Raw genomic sequence first — 19,069 nt, 5'->3', positions numbered from 1 at the left:
CAGGAAGATGGAGCTATGGCGAAGAATCGTCGACAGGGTCCACGATGTGGGACAGCATCCAAGAAATCGGGAGGACATCCGGAAGAGGTGGAACGACCTACGGGGGAAGGTGCGTTCCGTGATAACCAGGCACAACAACGCGATTCAGCGGACTGGCGGCGGACCCCCACCTCCTCCCCCACAACTAACAACATGGGAGGAGCAGGTCTTGACCATCATGCATCCTGAGGGCCTCGGAGGAGTCGGTGGAGGAATGGACACTGGTAAGTCAAATCTTAACTATCATATCCCCCACCCTACCTGCATGCTATCTCACACCCCCACCCTCACCCCCTCCCCTATCACGCCAAATCTTCACTAATGTACTCATAACACAAACCACACATCCCAACACCAAGCCCTGCATGCAACACCAAAGCATGGTCACCCCTCACTAAAGCATGCCCACAGCACATACCCTTAACACCCCCCCAACCATCATCACACAAGCCCCCACACTGGAATGCTAGCACTGGGGTACACGCTCACCCACCCATTGCACACCATGACACACACACATGCAATAATCATGCTTTTATACCCCTGCAGGACCACTACCCAACGTCACCACACAGGAGGGTCCAGACTTCTCTACCCCACCCACAGAAGAGGCCCCCAGTGATGACAGCAGCTCTGGCCACTGGATCCAGATGACCAGCCCGGACCATCGTGGGCCTCGGGACAGTCGGTTCCCCTTGCACAGGCACAGCACAACACTGACCTTCCACCCTCTGGTAACACCAGCACAGCACCCACCCAGCGGGCCCATACCTCCGTACCCAGGACACGTCAATCAGCGGTGTGTCCACCACTACAGGGAACCCAGGGTAACCCACCACCCCAACAACAACAGGGACCTGGGGGCAGTGGTAGTGGGCACACGGTCCAGGGGACAGAGGCACAGGAACACAGGGGAACTGGGAGGGCTGCTGTGAGACAGGGGGCGGACAGGCCAAGGAAACCCACTCTCCACGAGGCCCTCTCCTCTATCATGGGAGCATACCACCACTCCCAGTAGACGATGGCGACGGTCCTGGCCAAGTTTCAGGAGACCCAGCGCCTGCAGGACAAACAGTATTTTGGGTTCAGGGAGGATCTTAGAACCATCAGCTCCGCCCTGGGCACAATCGTAGGGGTGCTGAAGGACATACAAAAGACCATGAGGGACACCGTGGCACTCCAAGGGGCCCCTGACACTAGCATGGATGATGAACTGCCCACCACCTCTGCTGGCGCTAGTGGACAGGACGCCCCGCCACAGGACCACCACACCAGCACCCCACCCCTGCAGACGGAGAACCACCCCGCAAGCGGTCCCTGAGATCCAGGAACAGGACAGAGCAAGATGGCAAGACCCCCGCCAGGAAATGAGACCACCCTGATTGTCCTCCCTCTGTCCCACTTTGTTACCCTGTCCAGATTGGAACTGCCCCAGCTCCACTTCCTATGCCCATATGGGCAATGCACCTGTGTGACTAATAGACTGGACTCTGCCATGGACATTCCTCCACCATCACCCATCACCATTTTGCCACCCCCTCCAATAATTAGCACTTCAATAAACACCCTGGAACCACAAAACAATCTGGAGTCAGTCTGTGATTATGAAAATGTGTATTAACTATGACAATGGCAAAATCCGTTCGAAAATGTAATGTCAACATACCTATATCACACATCACAAGTCCATGAAGGATGCAAGCAGATGACAAATGTTGGTAACCACATCTGTGAAACCGTAATGGAAATGTACAACTCAGTTACCATATACTGCTACTAATTGACAGACAGGATAGAGGTAGAAGTGTGAAAGTGAATGTGATAGTAAAAAAATTGTTCTCACCTGTGTGTCTCTGGAAATATTGCTGTATGACTAACTCCCTGTTGTCTATGTCTTCTTCCTCAGCTTCATCTTCATCACTGTCCACAGGCTCCACAGCTGCCACAGCACCGTCATCTGGACCATCCTCCTGCAGAAAAGGCACCTGGCGTCACAAAGCAAGATTGTGAAGCATGGAGCAGGCGATGATGATCTGGCACACCTTCCTTGGTGAGTAGAATAGGGAACCACCTTTCATATGGAGGCACCTGAACCTGGCCTTCAGGAGGCCGCAGGTGCGTTCGATCACCCTCCTAGTCCGACCATGGGCCTCATTGTAGCGTTCCTCTGCCCTGGTCCAGGGATTCCTCACTGGGGTCAATAGCCAGGACAGGTTGGGGTAACCAGAGTCCCCTAATAGCCACACACGGTGCCTCTGGAGTTGACCCATCACAAACGGGATGCTGCTATTCCGCAGGATGTAGGCATCATGCACTGAGTTAGGGAACATAGCATTCACCTGAGAGATGTACTGGTCTGCCAAACATACCATCTGTACATTCATGGAATGATATCTCTTCCGGTTCCTGTACACCTGTTCACTCCTGCGTGGGGGGACCAGAGCTACATGGGTGCCATCAATAGCACCTATGATGTTGGGGATATGTCCTGGGGCATAGAAGTCACTCTTCACTGTAGCCAAATCCTCCACCTGAGGGAAAACGATGTAGCTCCTCACGTGTTTCAGCAGGGCAGACAACACTCTGGACAGCACGTTGGAAAACATAGGCTGGGACATCCCTGATGCCATGGCCACTGTTGTTTGAAATGATCCACTTGCAAGGAAATGGAGCACTGATAGCACCTGCACGTCAGGGGGTATTCCTGTGGGATGGCGGATTGGTGAGATCAGGTCTGGCTCCAACTGGGTACACAGTTCCTGGATTGTGGCACGGTCAAACCTGTAGGTGATGATCAAATGTCGCTCCTTCATTGTTAACAGGTCCACCAGCGGTCGGTACACCGGAGGATTCCACCATCTCCTCAAATGTCCCAGCTGACGGTGCCTAAGAAGGACAACAGCGACCACAGAGTCAACAAAATCCCAGGTATGTACCCACAACTACACAGAACACGACACCAAATACAAAACTCATCCTGTATGTGTGTTGAGTGTAGGCCTAGGTATGTGTGACGCAGTAGTAAATGAAGCCATGTGGGCCCCTGAAATGGCGGCTGCCTGACCTCTAAAGTGGGACAATGGGGTGTGAGGTATCTGCGCTGGCGTTGTACACCGTTGCGGCAGGCAGTCGTAGACCGCGGTGCAATGCTGCATGGGTTAACATTGGACCCTATGGGTCCCAGGAGCCAATGAGGAAGTGCGCCGGCGGTGATGATACGCACCGCCGCGGACGTCACCGCCGCGGACATGACTGTCATTTTCTATCTGTTTAATCACTCGATACCCTATCTTCGACAGGAGAGGACCTATACTGCAAGTGCTGCTGTGACCTCGGTCTGGAAGAGACAATGGCTGCTGCGTCTGGGGAAAGGGCCCCTGCCTTCACTGCTCAGGAGTTGGAGAAGCTAGTCGACGGGGTCCTCCCCCAGTACACGCTACTCTACTGTCCTTAAACAGGTAAGTACACAGGGAGCACGTTGTATGGGCTATGCTGGGTGGAGAGGGCTGGATGTCAGTAGCAAGGGGGCGGAGTTAAGCGACCATGAAGGACTGTGAATGCATGTGCCACATGGCAAGGGTAGGGATGGGGGCCACTCACTTCGACGGTGCACTTGTTAATGACTTCTCTTCCTCCCCTGTACACGTCATGTAGGTCAGGGCCCACCAGAAGAAGGACATTTGGCATGCCATCGCCAAGGACGTCCGGACCCTGGGGGTCCACCAGAGACGGGGCACCCACTGCCGTAAAAGATGGGAGGACATTCGCCGCTGGAGCAAGAAGACGGCGGAGGCTCAGCTGGGGATGGCCTCCCAACGTGGGAGGGGTGCCCATCGCACCATGACCCCCCTGATGTTCCGGATCCTGGCGGGGGCCTACCCTGAGTTGGATGGGCGCTTGAGGGCATCACAGCAGACACAAGGGGGTGAGTACAACATCATTCTGCGGACAGTGGAGGGGTCTGGGTGGGGGAGGAGGGCTGTGGGTTCCCCTAGGCCAGGGCGAGTTAGGTAGGCTAGGCCCCTCCGTAATGCGTGCCATGTGGCACTCCACCCCACCTCTGTAGAGTGCCAAGTACAGGTATACATGCCTCTGTGTCATCTATGTGTGCAGATGTCCACCATAGCCGTGTAGGCCAGATCCCAGGAATTGCATCTGTAGAGGCCAAGGGCACGGTGTAGTGTAGGGGGCTGCTGTGTCTGTATTGTCCGCCAATGGTAGCGGTAAGCCATGCACTCAACCTGTCTTTCTTCTGTCGCCCCCCCCCCCTTTTTGTGCTCTCCCTGTTCTTTTGTGCATCAGCACCATCAGGCGGAGGTACAGTGGCCCCGGAGCACGAGGGAGCTGCATCCCACATGGCCATGGAGGGCCACACCACAGACTCTGAATACACCAGTGGGATAGAGGGCGAGGGGAGCTTCACGTCGGTCACCGGATCACCAAACAGTGACACGGACTTGTCCGCCGATGGGAGCTCCCTTGCGGTGGCAGCACCATCTGTGCCCCCCACTTCTACAGGTACAGCCGCCACCCCCCTACCAGCACCGCCTTCCCAGCAGCCTCTCAGTCTTTGGCCCGTGCCCGCTCACCCAGGAGGGTGGGCATCACCTTCGCCCCAGGCACCTCAGGCCCTGCTCCAGTCACCCCTGCTGCCCACAGTGAGGAGGCCATTGACCTCCTCAGGTCACTCACTGTTGGGCAGTCTACCATTGTGAATGCCATCCAGGGTGTAGAAAGGGAGTTGCAACACGGTAATGCATTCCTGGAGGGCATTCATTCTGGTCAGGCTGCCCTTCATCGAACCCTGCAATCTCTGGCCTCAGCACTGATGGCAGCCATTGTCCCTGTGTCTAGCCTCCCCCCTCCAACTTCCTCCACCCAGACCCAATCCCCTGTACCCCAGCCTATCCCAAGCACACCATCAGACAAGCATGCACACACCCCAACACACAAAAGTAGCTCAGGCAAACATAAGCACCACACATCCCACAGGCACTCACGCAAGCATCACCCACATACAGAAACAGCAACATCCACTGCCTCCACTGTGTCCCCCTCCTCGTCGTCTCCCTCCTCCCTCCCAGTGTCCTCTACACTCTCACCTGCATGCACTACATCTACGGGCACTAGGACTCGCACCAGAACACCCAGCACCACACCCTGCTCACCTGCACTCACCACCCCCACTACCATTTACACGTCCCCTGTGTCCACTCCCAGTGTGTCTGTGACGGCCCCTCCCAAAGTACACAAACGCGGGCACCCACACACCCAACATCCATCCACCTCACGACAGCCTCCAGTACCTGCACCTGCACCCAAATCACCTAAAGTGACACCTCCTACAACCACCTCCTCTTCCTCCACTCCCAGACCCCCTCCAGCTACCCATTCCAGTGTTCGTCAGAAACTCTTCCTCAGCAACGTTGACCTCTTTCCCACCATCCCCACCCCTAGGTCCCGTAGTAGCACCTCAGCCAAAAAAAGTCCGGTACCAGTGGTGCGTGTTAAAGGTGTGTGGAGTGCACTGGCCCCCAGGGCAGCCAGTGTGACACGGAGCCAAAGCACTGCCAGTCCACCCCCTGTAAAGCACCTTAAGTTGGAAAGTGGCCCACGGGAGAGGGTGAAGACTCCTGGCGGAAAAACAGCTCACAAGGGTCCCGGGGGGAGTGCTGAGTCTGCTGTGACTCCTCCCAATGGTGTTGAAGGGGCAGAAGAAGGCTCCAAAGTCTGGGAAGAGCAGCACGGCGGAGAAGGCCGCCATCCTCCCTGCCGGCCGGGACGCCACCGCCAGCAGTATCGTCACAGGTCCGGAGACCACCGCCGGAGTCAGTGCCCTGGAGGACACCAGTATCGTCACAGGTCAGGAGACCACCGCCGGAGTCAGTGCCCTGGAGGGCACCAGTATCGTCACAGGTCCGGAGACCACCGCCAGAGTCAGTGCCCTGGTGGGCACCAGTATCGTCACAGGTCAGGAGACCACCGCCAGCGTCAGTGACCTGGAGGGCCCCGGCAGCCACAGCCCCGCTGGGCACTGAGGGACCGTAATGCCACACACCGCTGCACAGGTCAGAGACAGCAAAGGCAAGCACTGCTGAACAGGGCAAAGACGGCCATGGTGAAGACCGCTGAACAGGGCAAAGACCGCCATGGTGAAGACCGCTGAACAGGGCAAAGCACTGCCATGGCAAAGCACCGCTGAACAGGCCAAAGACCGACATGGTGAAGACCGCTGAACAGGGCAAAGACCGCCATGGTGAAGACCGCTGAACAGGGCAAAGACCGCCATGGTGAAGACCGCTGAACAGGGCAAAGCACTGCCATGGCAAAGCACCGCTGAACAGGCCAAAGACCGACATGGTGAAGACCGCTGAACAGGGCAAAGACCGCCATGGTGAAGACCGCTGAACAGGGCAAAGCACCGCCATGGCAAAGCACTGCTGAACAGGGCAAAGACCGCCATGGTGAAGACCGCTGAACAGGGCAAAGCACCGCCATGGCAAAGCACCGCTGAACAGGCCAAAGACCGACATGGTGAAGACCGCTGAACAGGGCAAAGACCACCATGGTGAAGACCGCTGAACAGGGCAAAGCACCGCCAAATCAAGCATCGTTAGCCCATGTGCAGCTGGGACAGTGACGGAACAGGGACCGTCACAGGGAGCGTGATGCACTCCGGGCACCAGTCCCCCTCCAGAACCAGTGGAGACCTGCATCCACTCTGTCTGTCCTTCACAGGATAAAGCACTCTGGGCACCAGTCCCCCTCCAGAACCAGTGGAGACTGTTATCCACTTGAGAGACTGTGGCTTCGCACTCCCCAGCATGGTACAGTGGGCAGCCCACCCACTGTAGAGACTTGAGAGTCTGTGGCTTTGCACTCCCCAGGATGGTACAGTGGGCAACCCACCCACTGTAGAGACTTGAGAGACTGTGGCTTTGCACTCCCCAGGATACATCAATGGGCATGGAGCCCCGTCGTGGATCTGGTGTGGTGCTGTAATCCGGCTGAGGTGCCCCCATTTCCGTTCCCCCTGAGGTGCCTGTTGTATTTCTATCTGATGCCCCTGCAGTGTTCTCTCCGTTTGTGGACAGGTATCCAGTGTGGGCCTTGCCCATGCATTTTGGGCCCAGTGGTCCACGGACATTGAAATGTGCATACCTGCACTACTAATCGTGATGTATATATTTGGAAAGTGTATATCTATCTGTATATAGTAGGTTACTGTATTTTGATACATTACAATGTTTGAACTGATTTCATTTTGTCTTTGCATTCTCCCGGGAGGGTTGGGGGTTGTTACTGTGCTGTTTGGAACTGCATTGGTGTGTGTGTTGTAGTGTGCGAGGGTCGGGTTGGGATTGGGGGTGTTGCGTGTGTGTGTCCCTGACTTTTGCATCCCCCCTCCCCTATGTCATAGGTGCAGTACTCACCGTTGTCTTCGGCGCCTACGTTGCTGGTGATCGTAGATGAGCAGGAAGACAAGCGCAGGGAGTATTTGTAGTTCGGGCTCCATGGTAGCCTCCTTCCTCGTGGAGTGTGTTCAGCTGAGCGTTTTCCCATTGCAAAAGCTGTTTCTGCCGTGTTTTTATCCACGGTGAATCCGCCCCGGAAAAGGTGGCGGATTGGCGGGTTGTGATACTGTGGGCGGTACTTTGTCTTCCGCCTGTCTGTTGGCAGTGACCGCCACGCTGCTTGTCTGTACCGCCGTGGCGGTCGGAGTGTTAAAGTGGCTGTCTATGTTGGCGGTTTCCGCCATGGTCATAATTCCCTTTTTTTGTCTGCCGGCCTGTTCCGGTATTACCGCAGCTTTAACACCGTCCGCCAGGGTTGTAATGACCACCTGAGTGTTTGTGGAGGAAGGTACAGATTGTTTTCAGAATTATACAAAGATTGCATATCCAGAGTCAGAAGTCATACAACTGCTGAACTAAAAGTAAGAAATTCATTTGTTAGAAGAGTAGGAAAAGAGCAAAATATAGCTTTCAAAAATCTGTCTTAATCCTAAATTTGAAATTCATCCCGTACCAATGTGTATATACAGTGTACCTGACCAGGAACATTACGTATAGACTTAGCCAGGTAACAGTGATCTTTGCTCCAAATGCAATTAAGAAGTGGGTACATATGTGGTCATGATGTGGACAAGTGATAAAGTCCCTAGATTCTAGAGTTATGTTCTTCAACTGACAGGATGGAACTTTACCAAAAACTGCTGCAGTGCAAAGAAATCCTGGCTATTACTTCAAACTGAATAGTGGATTTTGCACCATAGGCCAATGGAGCGACACGACATAGGCTTGAGGGGATATCAATAATGGATGCTATAGTCATCAACAATAGTCGATATATTCAAGGACTTAAACCTCAAAATAATAACCACGCCAGTTTATTAAGAAGGATTGTGAATTTATTTCCCTACATTAACAATGCTAATGTCATGAAAATAACTCTCAAACATAAATGGTAAGCATATAGAATCAATAATGGCTGATTAGTACGTCTTATATATCTGAGTTTAATCAAAGCAATCAAACAAATTATCTCAAGTATTATAACACTGATTAATAACACGGGAATTGGCAACAAAGGTAATGTATACATCAATGCCAACGATCAAAGAATGTCAATATGAATCATGAGCGTGTGAAGATAAATTCCCTCACTAACGATAAATTAGCATTAACATGTTGGACTTCATGTAAAAAGAATTAAAAAACACAAATTTAGAAAAATCACACTTGCTCGGGTTATTATAAAAAAATCATTGTTATTATGCAGCAATTAAACTATAAGTTGCAGCCGGTACCTGCAAAGCAAAAGAGACACATATATCAATGCAATTCCATACATTACCCACAGAACAACAACATGCAGTCTACTTCAGCAAGGGGCACCATCAGGATCGGCCCTACATTGACAGGTAAACCCACATCGCTAATATGATTTGAACATTAGAGTCCCTCTCTCTTCTACACTACAACAACCTCGAACAGGTGACAGATCGTTAAATAAAATTTCGAAAAGTCTATGATTGGTCAGTACCTGGGGTGGTTTACAATTCAGCCAATTAATTGCTTATTAGTTCATCAAAAGTACGCTGACATAAATGTTAACTAGGACACAATTATAACAGTAACTTTTCCTCTTCCGTCTCGTCTGCGACTCCATTGTTCCATCTCGTCTAAACTTCTCTTCTCAGGAAGAAACGTCTCGGTTTGCAACATCTACTTCCAACCTCGAGGAAGAAACCACGTATTAGTGACAATTTCAAACAATAGAACATTCAAACTTGTGTAATGACTTAATAAATCTTACCTTGTAAGACATAATGCAGCAACCCCTATAGGGGTAGCTGTTTACACATTTATACACATTTGTAAGCTATTAATCACACTCTTTTCTGTAAGCATTGAGCAACGGAAAATAACTACGATTTTAACTGAAGTTTTGCTTAGACAGAGAACAAAAATGAATTATGGTGACCATTTACAAAAGTCAATCATTTTCACATGTTAATTCACCAACGATTAGTACATTATTAAATAAAAAGAAATCATTAGTAAATGTGCACTCCTGCACCATGATACCTTGTTTATGTTTAATCGGTGTTAGCCCGGTAAAGAACCACCATAATGCCCATCGGTGTCCCCTGTAATACTCTGGCTTCTTTGCTTTGGTATCGCTTGTAGCTGAAATTCATTATAAATAAACACAAAAGCTGATGCTGGGAACAGCTGTACATTCTTAGCTGACCACTGGGAACGGGAAGGCAGAGATAGGGGGAAGTGAGGAAAATGATGGGCTCCCATGGAGTGCTACAAGTGAAATGAAATGGAAACCTGAGAATTAAAAAAAATAGTTCCCTCCTGTCAGCTAGACAAGAAAGCCAGCCAGTCATGAGCAATGGCCAACACTTAGTCCACCCTGCGTGTATGTTTAAGTGTGGGATACAGTACTGTCTGTGAAAGACAGCAGCATGACTGTAACAAGTATTGGCAAAGCCAAAAGGTCTGGCATTGTATGTCAGCCTTTTGGCGATTCTTGTTTTATTGTGTCATGGTTTTTGTGAAACCTTATTGTTTGGGAAGCTGCTGGGCCCTCATCAATTGAAACAAAAACACTGGCTAGTGGCAAAAATGTTGTTTTGGTCCCTAAAATACACATTGCCATAATACACCCTGGCACTGACGGGAACTACTCTGAGTGTTGACTGGCTCCTTGTGAAAGGGCAGCAAGCTGCAACTCATAGTTGACTCAACCAATGACTAAAGTGGTCTGACACTTTGCCCCCTGATGCGTGCTGGAGTGGGTGGAGGAAAAATGTAAATAACAGAACCACAGACTAATGGACTAAGTCTGACTGAAAACCCTATTAGGGGACTATGTAAAACACATAATTTTAGTAAAATAAAAAAGGCGTTGACTCACACAGACTTAAAAAATGGACAATAGCTATGACACTTGCAGCCAGCCTCATGCCTTTGGGAAAGTAGGTGAGAAAGAAAGAACGAAAGGAAGAATGAAAGAAAGAACAAACAAAAAGAGGAAGGCAAGAAAAAAGGAAGCCAAGAAAGAACGATCAAAAGAAAGAAAGAAAGAAAAAGAAAAGCATGAAGACAAGAAAGAGTAAGGCACAAAAGAAAAAGGAAAGAAAGAAAAAGGGGAAGATAGAAAGAGAAGCAAGAAAAGCAGCAAAGAAGGAAAGAAAGAGGAAAGACAGAAGAAGGAAAAACAGAAGAAAAAAAGGGAGATGGAAGGATGGAGGGAAAGAAAGAAAAGAAGGGAAAGAAAGAACAAGAGAGAAAGTAAGAATCAAAGAAGGAATGGGATAAAGAAGGGAAAATGAAGGCAATAAAGAGAAGGGGAAGAAATGAAGGATAGAAAGAGAGAAAAAGAAAATATGGCAAGAAAGAAAGAAGTCATGAAAGTGTAAGTTGCCAAGGAAACAAGAAAAGGAAGGAGGAAAAAAGAAAGATGAAAGAAAGAAGCAATGAAAGAGGGAAGTAGCGAAGGAGGAAAGTAGCAAAGAAGGAAAGTAGCCAAGAAGGAAAGAGAGAAAGAAACAAAGGGGAAGGCAAGAAAGAAAGAAACAAACAAACAAACAAACAAAGAAAGGAAGTAAGAAAGAAAGAAAGAAAGACAGTTACGTTTGGAAAGACAGAGTGCCCTTATAGTCAGATAACAAGTGAGCTGCTGGTATGGATGGTATGAAAAATCAGCAGTCGGATAAACAGGAATTTACAACAGCAATGGGAGGAGACAGGAACTGAATAAGCTGGAATGTGCCCTGTGACCCCATCTGGCACAAACTCTTGCTATTACATCAGACTCCACAAACAAAAGCAACACTAAAGTAACAATTGTTGAAATTTGGGTTTCTGGTTGACAGAGGTATGCACTCTGATGAAGCATGACCACAATCCTAGTCAGGGTAAAGCACAAGAAAACCCCAAATTAACCTGTGCTCACCCTCTGGTAGCTTGGCACAGAGCAGTCAGGCTTAACTTAGAGGCAACGTATAAAGTACTTGTGCAACACGTAATCCAGTAAAACAGTAAAAACGTGACTCAAAAAGATACCACACCAATTATAATATAACTCTAAATTTAATAAATAAAAACAAAACCAAAACAACAAAAATCCAATATGTAGTACTTGAGTTATGAATTTTTAAAGAATAAACTGTAAAACAGCTCTTAAACGCTAGAAGCGCCAATAAGGGATATCTGGTCGTGCTGGACCGGGACAACGTTAAAAGTTCAGGCTGATTATGATGGAGCGCTGGCCGGATACAGGGACTCCATTGGGCCGTATGAACAAAAGTACCTTAAATCATGGTTGCAGAGCATTGCGTTTGTTCCGAACCACGCTGTTGTGGAGATGTGCTGAATTTCAACACACAATCAAGGAGATGCGTTGATGTTCACCACGCAGCAATAGTGATGCGTCGGCGCCGAGGTGCGGGTTCCAGCTCAGTCCAGGTGATACATCAAGTCTGATAAGCACAGAGGCTAAAATGTGTAGTGTTGGTCTCGTTGTGAAGACTGATGGGGAGGAGGGAACCGTGTGCCGAAGAAAGCACCGCAGTGTCAGTTACGAAGGTGATGTCCCGGTCCACGTAACAGCGGCAATGGTAGGTTCTGCCCAAGCAATGGCAGAGATACATTGATTCTGCCCACACAGCAGAGGCTGCGTTGGTTCTGCTGGAGCAAACACCATAGGCTGACTTCTAAGGGTCCAGGACTGGGGTGGCACCACTTGGCAGAAAAGACTCACCACTGAGAGTCCAAGTGTAGAAGCAAGTTGTTTGGAAGTCTTTTATGTCCTTGAGACTTCAGATCAGGCGGCCAGCCAACTAACCCCTTGGAGTCACTCTGGGTTGAAGCGATGCAGGCCCAGTCCTTCTCAGCCAGGCAGGGGAACGGCAGACAGCACAGCAAGGCAGGAGTCCAGCAAAGCGGAGTATAGCAGAGTGGCAGTCCTTGTATTAGCAGCACAAGAACAGCACTCCTTCCTGGCAGAGTCTTCACAGGTCCAAAAATATACTGGTTGGTGGTGTCAGAGTTCCACTACTTATACCTAGTTGTGCCTTTGAAGTGAGGAAGACTTCAAGGACAGGCTTTTGAAGTGCACAGAGGGCCTGCCCTTCCTGCCCTGGCTCAGACTTACTAGAAGGTCATATGCAGCCCACTGTGTGGGGGCAGGACACAGCCTTTTCAGCTATAAATGAGGCTGGGTCCAGCTCCTCCCTATCCTCCCAGGATGGCCCATCCAGTCACACTTAAGCTCCCATTGTGAGTGGCTGTCAAGGGGGAAATACACAAAGCCCAGCTGTCACCCACCCCAGCAGGTGATCAGAGACAGGCAGCAGGCACCAAATGGACAAAGTAGGAAAATACCAACTTTCTACAAATGGCATTTTCAGAATTAAAATTTAAAATGCAACTTCACCATAAGTTCTGATTTTAAATTGTGATTCCACAATGTTATCCTGCGGGAGACACAGGCCTTGCTGTAGTGGAAACAAGCTTAGGAGTTTTTCACTACCAGGACATGCAAAACATAAAAGTACATGTCCTGCATTTTAAATACATTGCACCATGCCCTCTGGATTGTCAAGGGCCTACTTTAGGGGTGGCTTGAATGTATAAAAAGAGATTGTGTGGGTCTGGCAAAAGGGTTAGTTTGCTTGGTTGAAACAGCAGTCTAAAACTGCACACACAGGCTCTGCAAAGGCAGGCCTGAGGAAAAGGTAAAGGGCTACTTAAGTGGGTGGCACAGTCAGTGCTGCAGGCCCACAAGTAGCATCTAATTCACAGCTCCTGGGCACATGTAATGTACTTTCCTAGGGACATAAAAGTAAATTAAATATGCCAATTGGAGGTAAGCCAATGCTACCATGTTTAGGGGAGTGAACACATACACTTTAGCATAGGATAGCAGTGGTAAAGTGCTCAGAGCCCTAAAGCAGCAAAAACTAAGTCAGAAAAAAGGAGGAGGTGGGCAAAAGGTTGGTGGGAAGACCAACCAAAGGCTGTGAGGTCTAACAATAATGTAAAAAAAAGTAAAAACAAAAACTCTGACACTGACGGCTACTACCTTGTGTGGAGAGGTACTCCATGTGAAAGGGCTAAATGCAGTCACTCAAAGTAAAGTTAGCCAGTGGCTGAAGTGGGCTGACCCCCTCTGCCCCATGCTGTAGTGGGCAGAAGCAAATGTGAATGACACACCAACAAACCAATGGATGACGAAAAGTGGCTGAAAAGCCCCTTTATGAAAGTATATTATACATATGATTTTAGTGAAATCAAAAGGTCTTGGCTAACGCCAGACCTAAAAAGAAGTAAATGGATCACACACATAACAATTGTTGGAATGGATAACAGCTGCGTATGTGGTGAAAAAATTGCAACAATTCATACAGACTGTGGCCTTGTAACACTGGAATGTCCCTTAGACAGGCCACCTTGATGAACTAAACTATTTATCAATGCTAGGGTATTCGTCATTATTTATGCAACAAAATGTATGCACTGTGAAGGCGATGCTAAATTGCAGTATGCTGAGGCTAGGAGTGGTGCACGTGTTTGTAGTATGTAATGATCAAGTACCAACAAAAATATAACAAAAGCAGCTGCACATGAAAGAAAATGAGTGATCATCCCCATCTGTATTGATTTAAGAAATGATCCTTGACTGGGCTAGTGTTGGGAATCAATGTTCATGGTAACTCTCTTTTTTCATGGTGCAGCTCTGCAGAAAATTGATCTGCATGTCGAGTACCACGCGGGGCCCCTTTTGGCGACTGATGCAAGGAACGGTTTGCTGGTGCAGTGGAGGTCTCATGGGGAACCTCTTCGGATGGCGAAAATAATGGCAGCTGATCTGCACTACATGGCCAATGACATTGCTGGTCTTGGTGGGGGACCTGATATGGTGATTGCTATTAACCTCTGGGCTCACTTCACATCCTTTCCGGTGGAGGTGTACATCCGGCGGCTGAGGAACATCAGGAGGGCCGTGACGGACCTCCTGGAGAGGAGCCCCAAGACCACAGTGGTCCTCAAAACTGCTAACACTGGACATAACTACGGCAGCAACTGGCTGTCACTCCAACTGGATCTCATAATGCAGAAGATGTTTTCTGGACTGCGGGTGGGCATTGTAGATGCTTGGGAAATGACTTCCTGTCACTACCTTGAGGAGAGCCTTCATCCACAGCGAAGAATTGTCCAAAATGAAATAGACATGTTCCTTTCTTTCATCTGCCCCAGCTGAGCCCGGCAGGGAGTCATGAGCACACAGAAGAGTGCAATGCATAGCTATAAGTATCTTGTTACACTGTAAAAACTGATGTTGTGTGGGGGAGCAAGCATTTCTGAATGAAACTGGTCAAGAATAGGTCCTGCAAGAGCGATGGGACTGGAAAGACATGTTAAATGGTGGATCAAAGTATTAGGAAAGTCCTGTTCAGACTGCTTTTGGGCCATGGGGACCCCGTGCAGACTTCTGTTTAGTTGTTGTCAATACAAGGTGGTATGTCAATTAGAGGAGGGCCGGCATATACGGGTAGGTCAACATGGTGATACGGCTTGCACACTTGTCCTTCAGTGTTGTGAAGAGGTCTGTACCTACTGATTATGATAGTTGCTTGCTGAGCCTGAAGTAGGTGTCTGTTCAGACTAGTGCAGTCGATACACAGAATAGAGCAAGGAAAGGTACTTGTACAGAAACTTGCGCCTGGTTGGAGAATTGCCTGTACTTATTAGGAGTGCATGTAACAAGGTATACGTCTGTTTTTTGCATGAATGTATATGTGATTGTATTCTTTCATGGAGCATGTTCTAGTGCTGGCTACAATCTGAAGTCCGCTGACAGGATAGAATAAATGAATTTATGAATGTCTGAGTTATCCTAAGGGTTTGTAGAAGATCAGTTGTGTGCTGAGTACCATTGGATTGGAACGAGTCTAAGTAAAGCTAATTCCTAGGGAGTACAGTGAAAATCTGTTTATTATTTCACTACCTAGTCGATGTTGTTAGACTCCTACCCAAACCATGTTAACATGGATAAGTGATACCAGGGATAAAGACAAGCTGTGCTCACAGGAAGATTGCTTATAGCCTCTGAGCTAGGAGAACATTATTCTATTAATGAAGAAAATGTGTGAGATATACAGCAAGTACAAACTATATTATAGAGAGTTTCTTCAGCTAGGAAAGTGGTTCATTACAAGCGTGGGTCTGAATGGGTTTGCACTCATCAGTAGGACCAAACATTAGTCTGAGTGATGAACTTTCTTGTATTCCAATGAATATGGCTACTAGCTTTACTGCCAGAGTGGTCTCTAAGTACAAACCTAATGGGGGCTCAGGGACCGGACATCTTTTCAAACTCCATTTTCAGTTTAGCTCTATCTCAAGTGTAAAGAAGTATGGTGGTGGAAAGACATAACAAATAGTTTATTATAGGGAATAAAATCTACCTCAGAATTGATTTAAGTCATGACTATTTATAAATCTGGGTTCTTTTGCCAGAAAACAGGTCAAAGTTGGTGCTATGGCTTTTTACATACATAGGCAGGTCGGCTACACATGCAATCTTTTCACGGACAGTGTGGTACCCGAACATTGTTATACGGCCTGCTAGAAATATTGCCCTATTAGGCTTAATAATAGAAAATCTATACTGAGTGGGGAAAATATGTCAATAAGAACATGATATTTTTGTCAGATAATATTTATGTATAGGATATTCGGACCTACAAATAAATAAACAGGATTTTAATGATATTATGCTGTGAATCCGCAGATTTGATCATATCTTCGTCAACCATGACTTATTAGTAGTTGAAGAATTTGAAAGGCAATGGGGGATCACCATCATAGGAGTGTTATGTATGTTAAACTCAAATCTTTTTATCAGCTTGGCCCCTTTTGTGTTTTGTACATGAATGTATGATGGAATAAAGAATGTTGGAACCACACATGCCTGAACAACGTGGTCGGAACAAAGACCGCGTTGTTACCACAAATGTCTTTACCACGCATGCCTTTACAACGATTTTGCATTGTAAAAGCATGCCTACTAAAGGCATGTGTGGGAACGGCATGTGTGGTTCTAGCATGCGACCCCCCCCCACATGCCCTAAGGCCCAGAAGTACCCCAACCCTAACACTAAAACTACCCAGCCCCTCCACCCCTAAAACAAAATTACCCTGGATACCTTCCACCCACCCTGAGCCCTAAACCCTTCCCTGACCTTGTCCACACACCCTAAAAACAACCGACCCCCTCCACCCCGCCCCTAAAAACAAAACTACCTGATCCCCCACCCCCAAAAACCAAACTACCCCGATCCCTTACCCCGCCCCTAAAAACCTAACTACCCCAATCCCCCGCCCCCAAAACCTAATTACCCCGATCTCCCCACCCCCAAAACCCTAACTACCTCAATGCCCCCACCCCCACCCCAAAAACAAAACTACGTGACCCCCACCCCGCCACCAAAAACAAAACTACCCTGACCCCTCACCCCCAAAAACCTAACTACCCCGATCCCGCCACCCCCACCCCCAAAAACCAAACCACCCCACCCCCAAAAACCTAACTACCCTGATCCCCTACCCCCAAAAACCAAACTACCCCGATCGCCCACCCCCAAAAACCAAACTACCCACCCCCACCCCCAAAAACAAAAGTACCCGACCCCCAAAACAAAACTACCCCGCCCCCAACCCCTAAAAACAGAACTACCTGATCCCCCACCCCTAAAAACAGAACTACTCTGATACCCCCACCTCTTCCCCTAAAAAAAAACCTACTCCAACCCCCTTTTCCCCGCCCATAAAAAACAAATTACCCCGACCCCCCTGTCCCAAGCCCCAAGCACTTAATCCACCCCCACCCCTGAAAACTACCCCCAACACTGCCCCAGCCCCAATTACCTGACCGCATCCTCTCCCAATGCACTCTCCCTTTTTCTCTGCCTTAATCATGCATGTGCGTTGTTCAGCACATGCATGGTTAAGACAGAGAAAAAGGGAGTTGTTGTTAACGCAAGCGTGGTTCTGCTTGCGTTAACAATGTAATCGTTCTTCCGGAGTTGTCGTTCCGGACGTTTCCCTTTGTACATGTGTACATCCATTTATGGATAGGCTGAGATCGGCTTAAACTCATGAAACAGATTATGAAACCTCCCAACACTTCACGATGACTGTAAGAAAGCAGATGGGGGTACCGGGTCCTGGACCCCTATGCCGTCAAACTGGGAACCAAGTACCAATATTTACCGCTCATCTCTCAGGGTAAAGAGGCGCAGCTGCCAAGGTTCCAACAGGGTAGGCAGGGGGGGCTAGAAACCAGAACTCAACAATCCAAAAGCAACATTTAATCATTTTCTTTCCAGTCAGTGCTTTTTCCCTAAGAAAATGAAAATGATTAATTATAAAAACTACACACAAGTTAACAAATATTTTCAAAAAGGCGAGTGCAATCACCTAAGGTGACACCCTCTAAAGGGCCTCACAACCACACTAAAAGAAGGTCAGAAAAGGTCTTGTACCCCCTAAATGTACCATAGCCCCCTGCACTGGAGGCACCTCTAATGGCCTGCAACCAGCAAGACCTAAGCTATATAAATACAATACCTAACTATATGTTATCCAATAGTGATTACCTAATTCAGTTTTTTTGCGAATCGCAATTAAGTAATTGCTATTGGAATGTATGAAACTCCAGGAGTTAAAGGAAAACGGGATGCGTTTAAAAATGAAAAATAACAAATATTTTCATTTTTTAAGAGTAGGCAGTGGTCTGTGGGAAAGTTTTTGCATGCATTCACAAGGGGACCCCTTAGCCTTTGCGAATGGGTTACCACCGACTTGGAGAAGGTGGTAACTGAGATTGTTTTGCGACCGCATTCATGGTCACAAAACAATCATACATACCTCTGCGATTCGGTATTAGGAAGGGACGCCCTTGACACGCCCCTTCCTAATACCAAATCAGTATGTAGTCGCAAATTCCAATTTGCGATTCGGTAACAAGTTACCAAATCGTAAATTGGACTTGTTACATACCAAAACGCATTTTTGCGATCGCAAAAAGCCCGTTGGGCCGTTTACGATCGCAAAAATGTTTGATACATCTGACCCCATGTGCTTAACACAACACGACGGGCACATTACACAAATGTCAGGCTAACCGAGTGTGTCAAGGTGTCACAATAACAATCAAAGGCAAAATATAAACTCACACTCAACGCAGATCACTATTCACAAACGTTTAGGATGATACCACCTTTCACTGATGTAAAAATTTATATGGTGAAATTCAATATTGAAAAAGCATATTCAATGTTTTTAATATTTAAAATAATATATTGTTGAACTCCTTCTTGTACCTACAACAAGGCTGCTGAGCAACAACAAAACCTAGCAAACAAAATCTATGAACCTCAGAGCCACTGGGCAAAAGTTTCACTTCCAGATGTGTTTGATTTTTATGAAAAACTCTCCAAGGACTA

General features: G+C 48.1%; 1 protein-coding gene across 1 annotated transcript in view; it reads left to right on the top strand.

Annotated features, from left to right (window-relative positions):
* Positions 1–16,427, top strand: part of LOC138293688 (NXPE family member 3-like) — a 102,842-nt gene extending 86,415 nt beyond the window's left edge. The window contains exon 5 of the mRNA XM_069232996.1: positions 14,294–16,427. Coding sequence (XP_069089097.1) covers positions 14,294–14,820 — 527 coding nt within the window. The 3' untranslated portion in view covers positions 14,821–16,427. The remainder of the gene's footprint in view (positions 1–14,293) is intronic.
* The last annotated feature ends 2,642 nt before the right edge of the window (positions 16,428–19,069 follow it).

This window comes from Pleurodeles waltl, chromosome 4_2, assembly GCF_031143425.1.
Source record: "Pleurodeles waltl isolate 20211129_DDA chromosome 4_2, aPleWal1.hap1.20221129, whole genome shotgun sequence".
NCBI lineage: Eukaryota > Metazoa > Chordata > Amphibia > Caudata > Salamandridae > Pleurodeles > Pleurodeles waltl.
The sequence above is the reverse complement of the archived record's forward strand: the minus strand, read 5'-3'. Positions and strand labels throughout refer to the sequence as shown.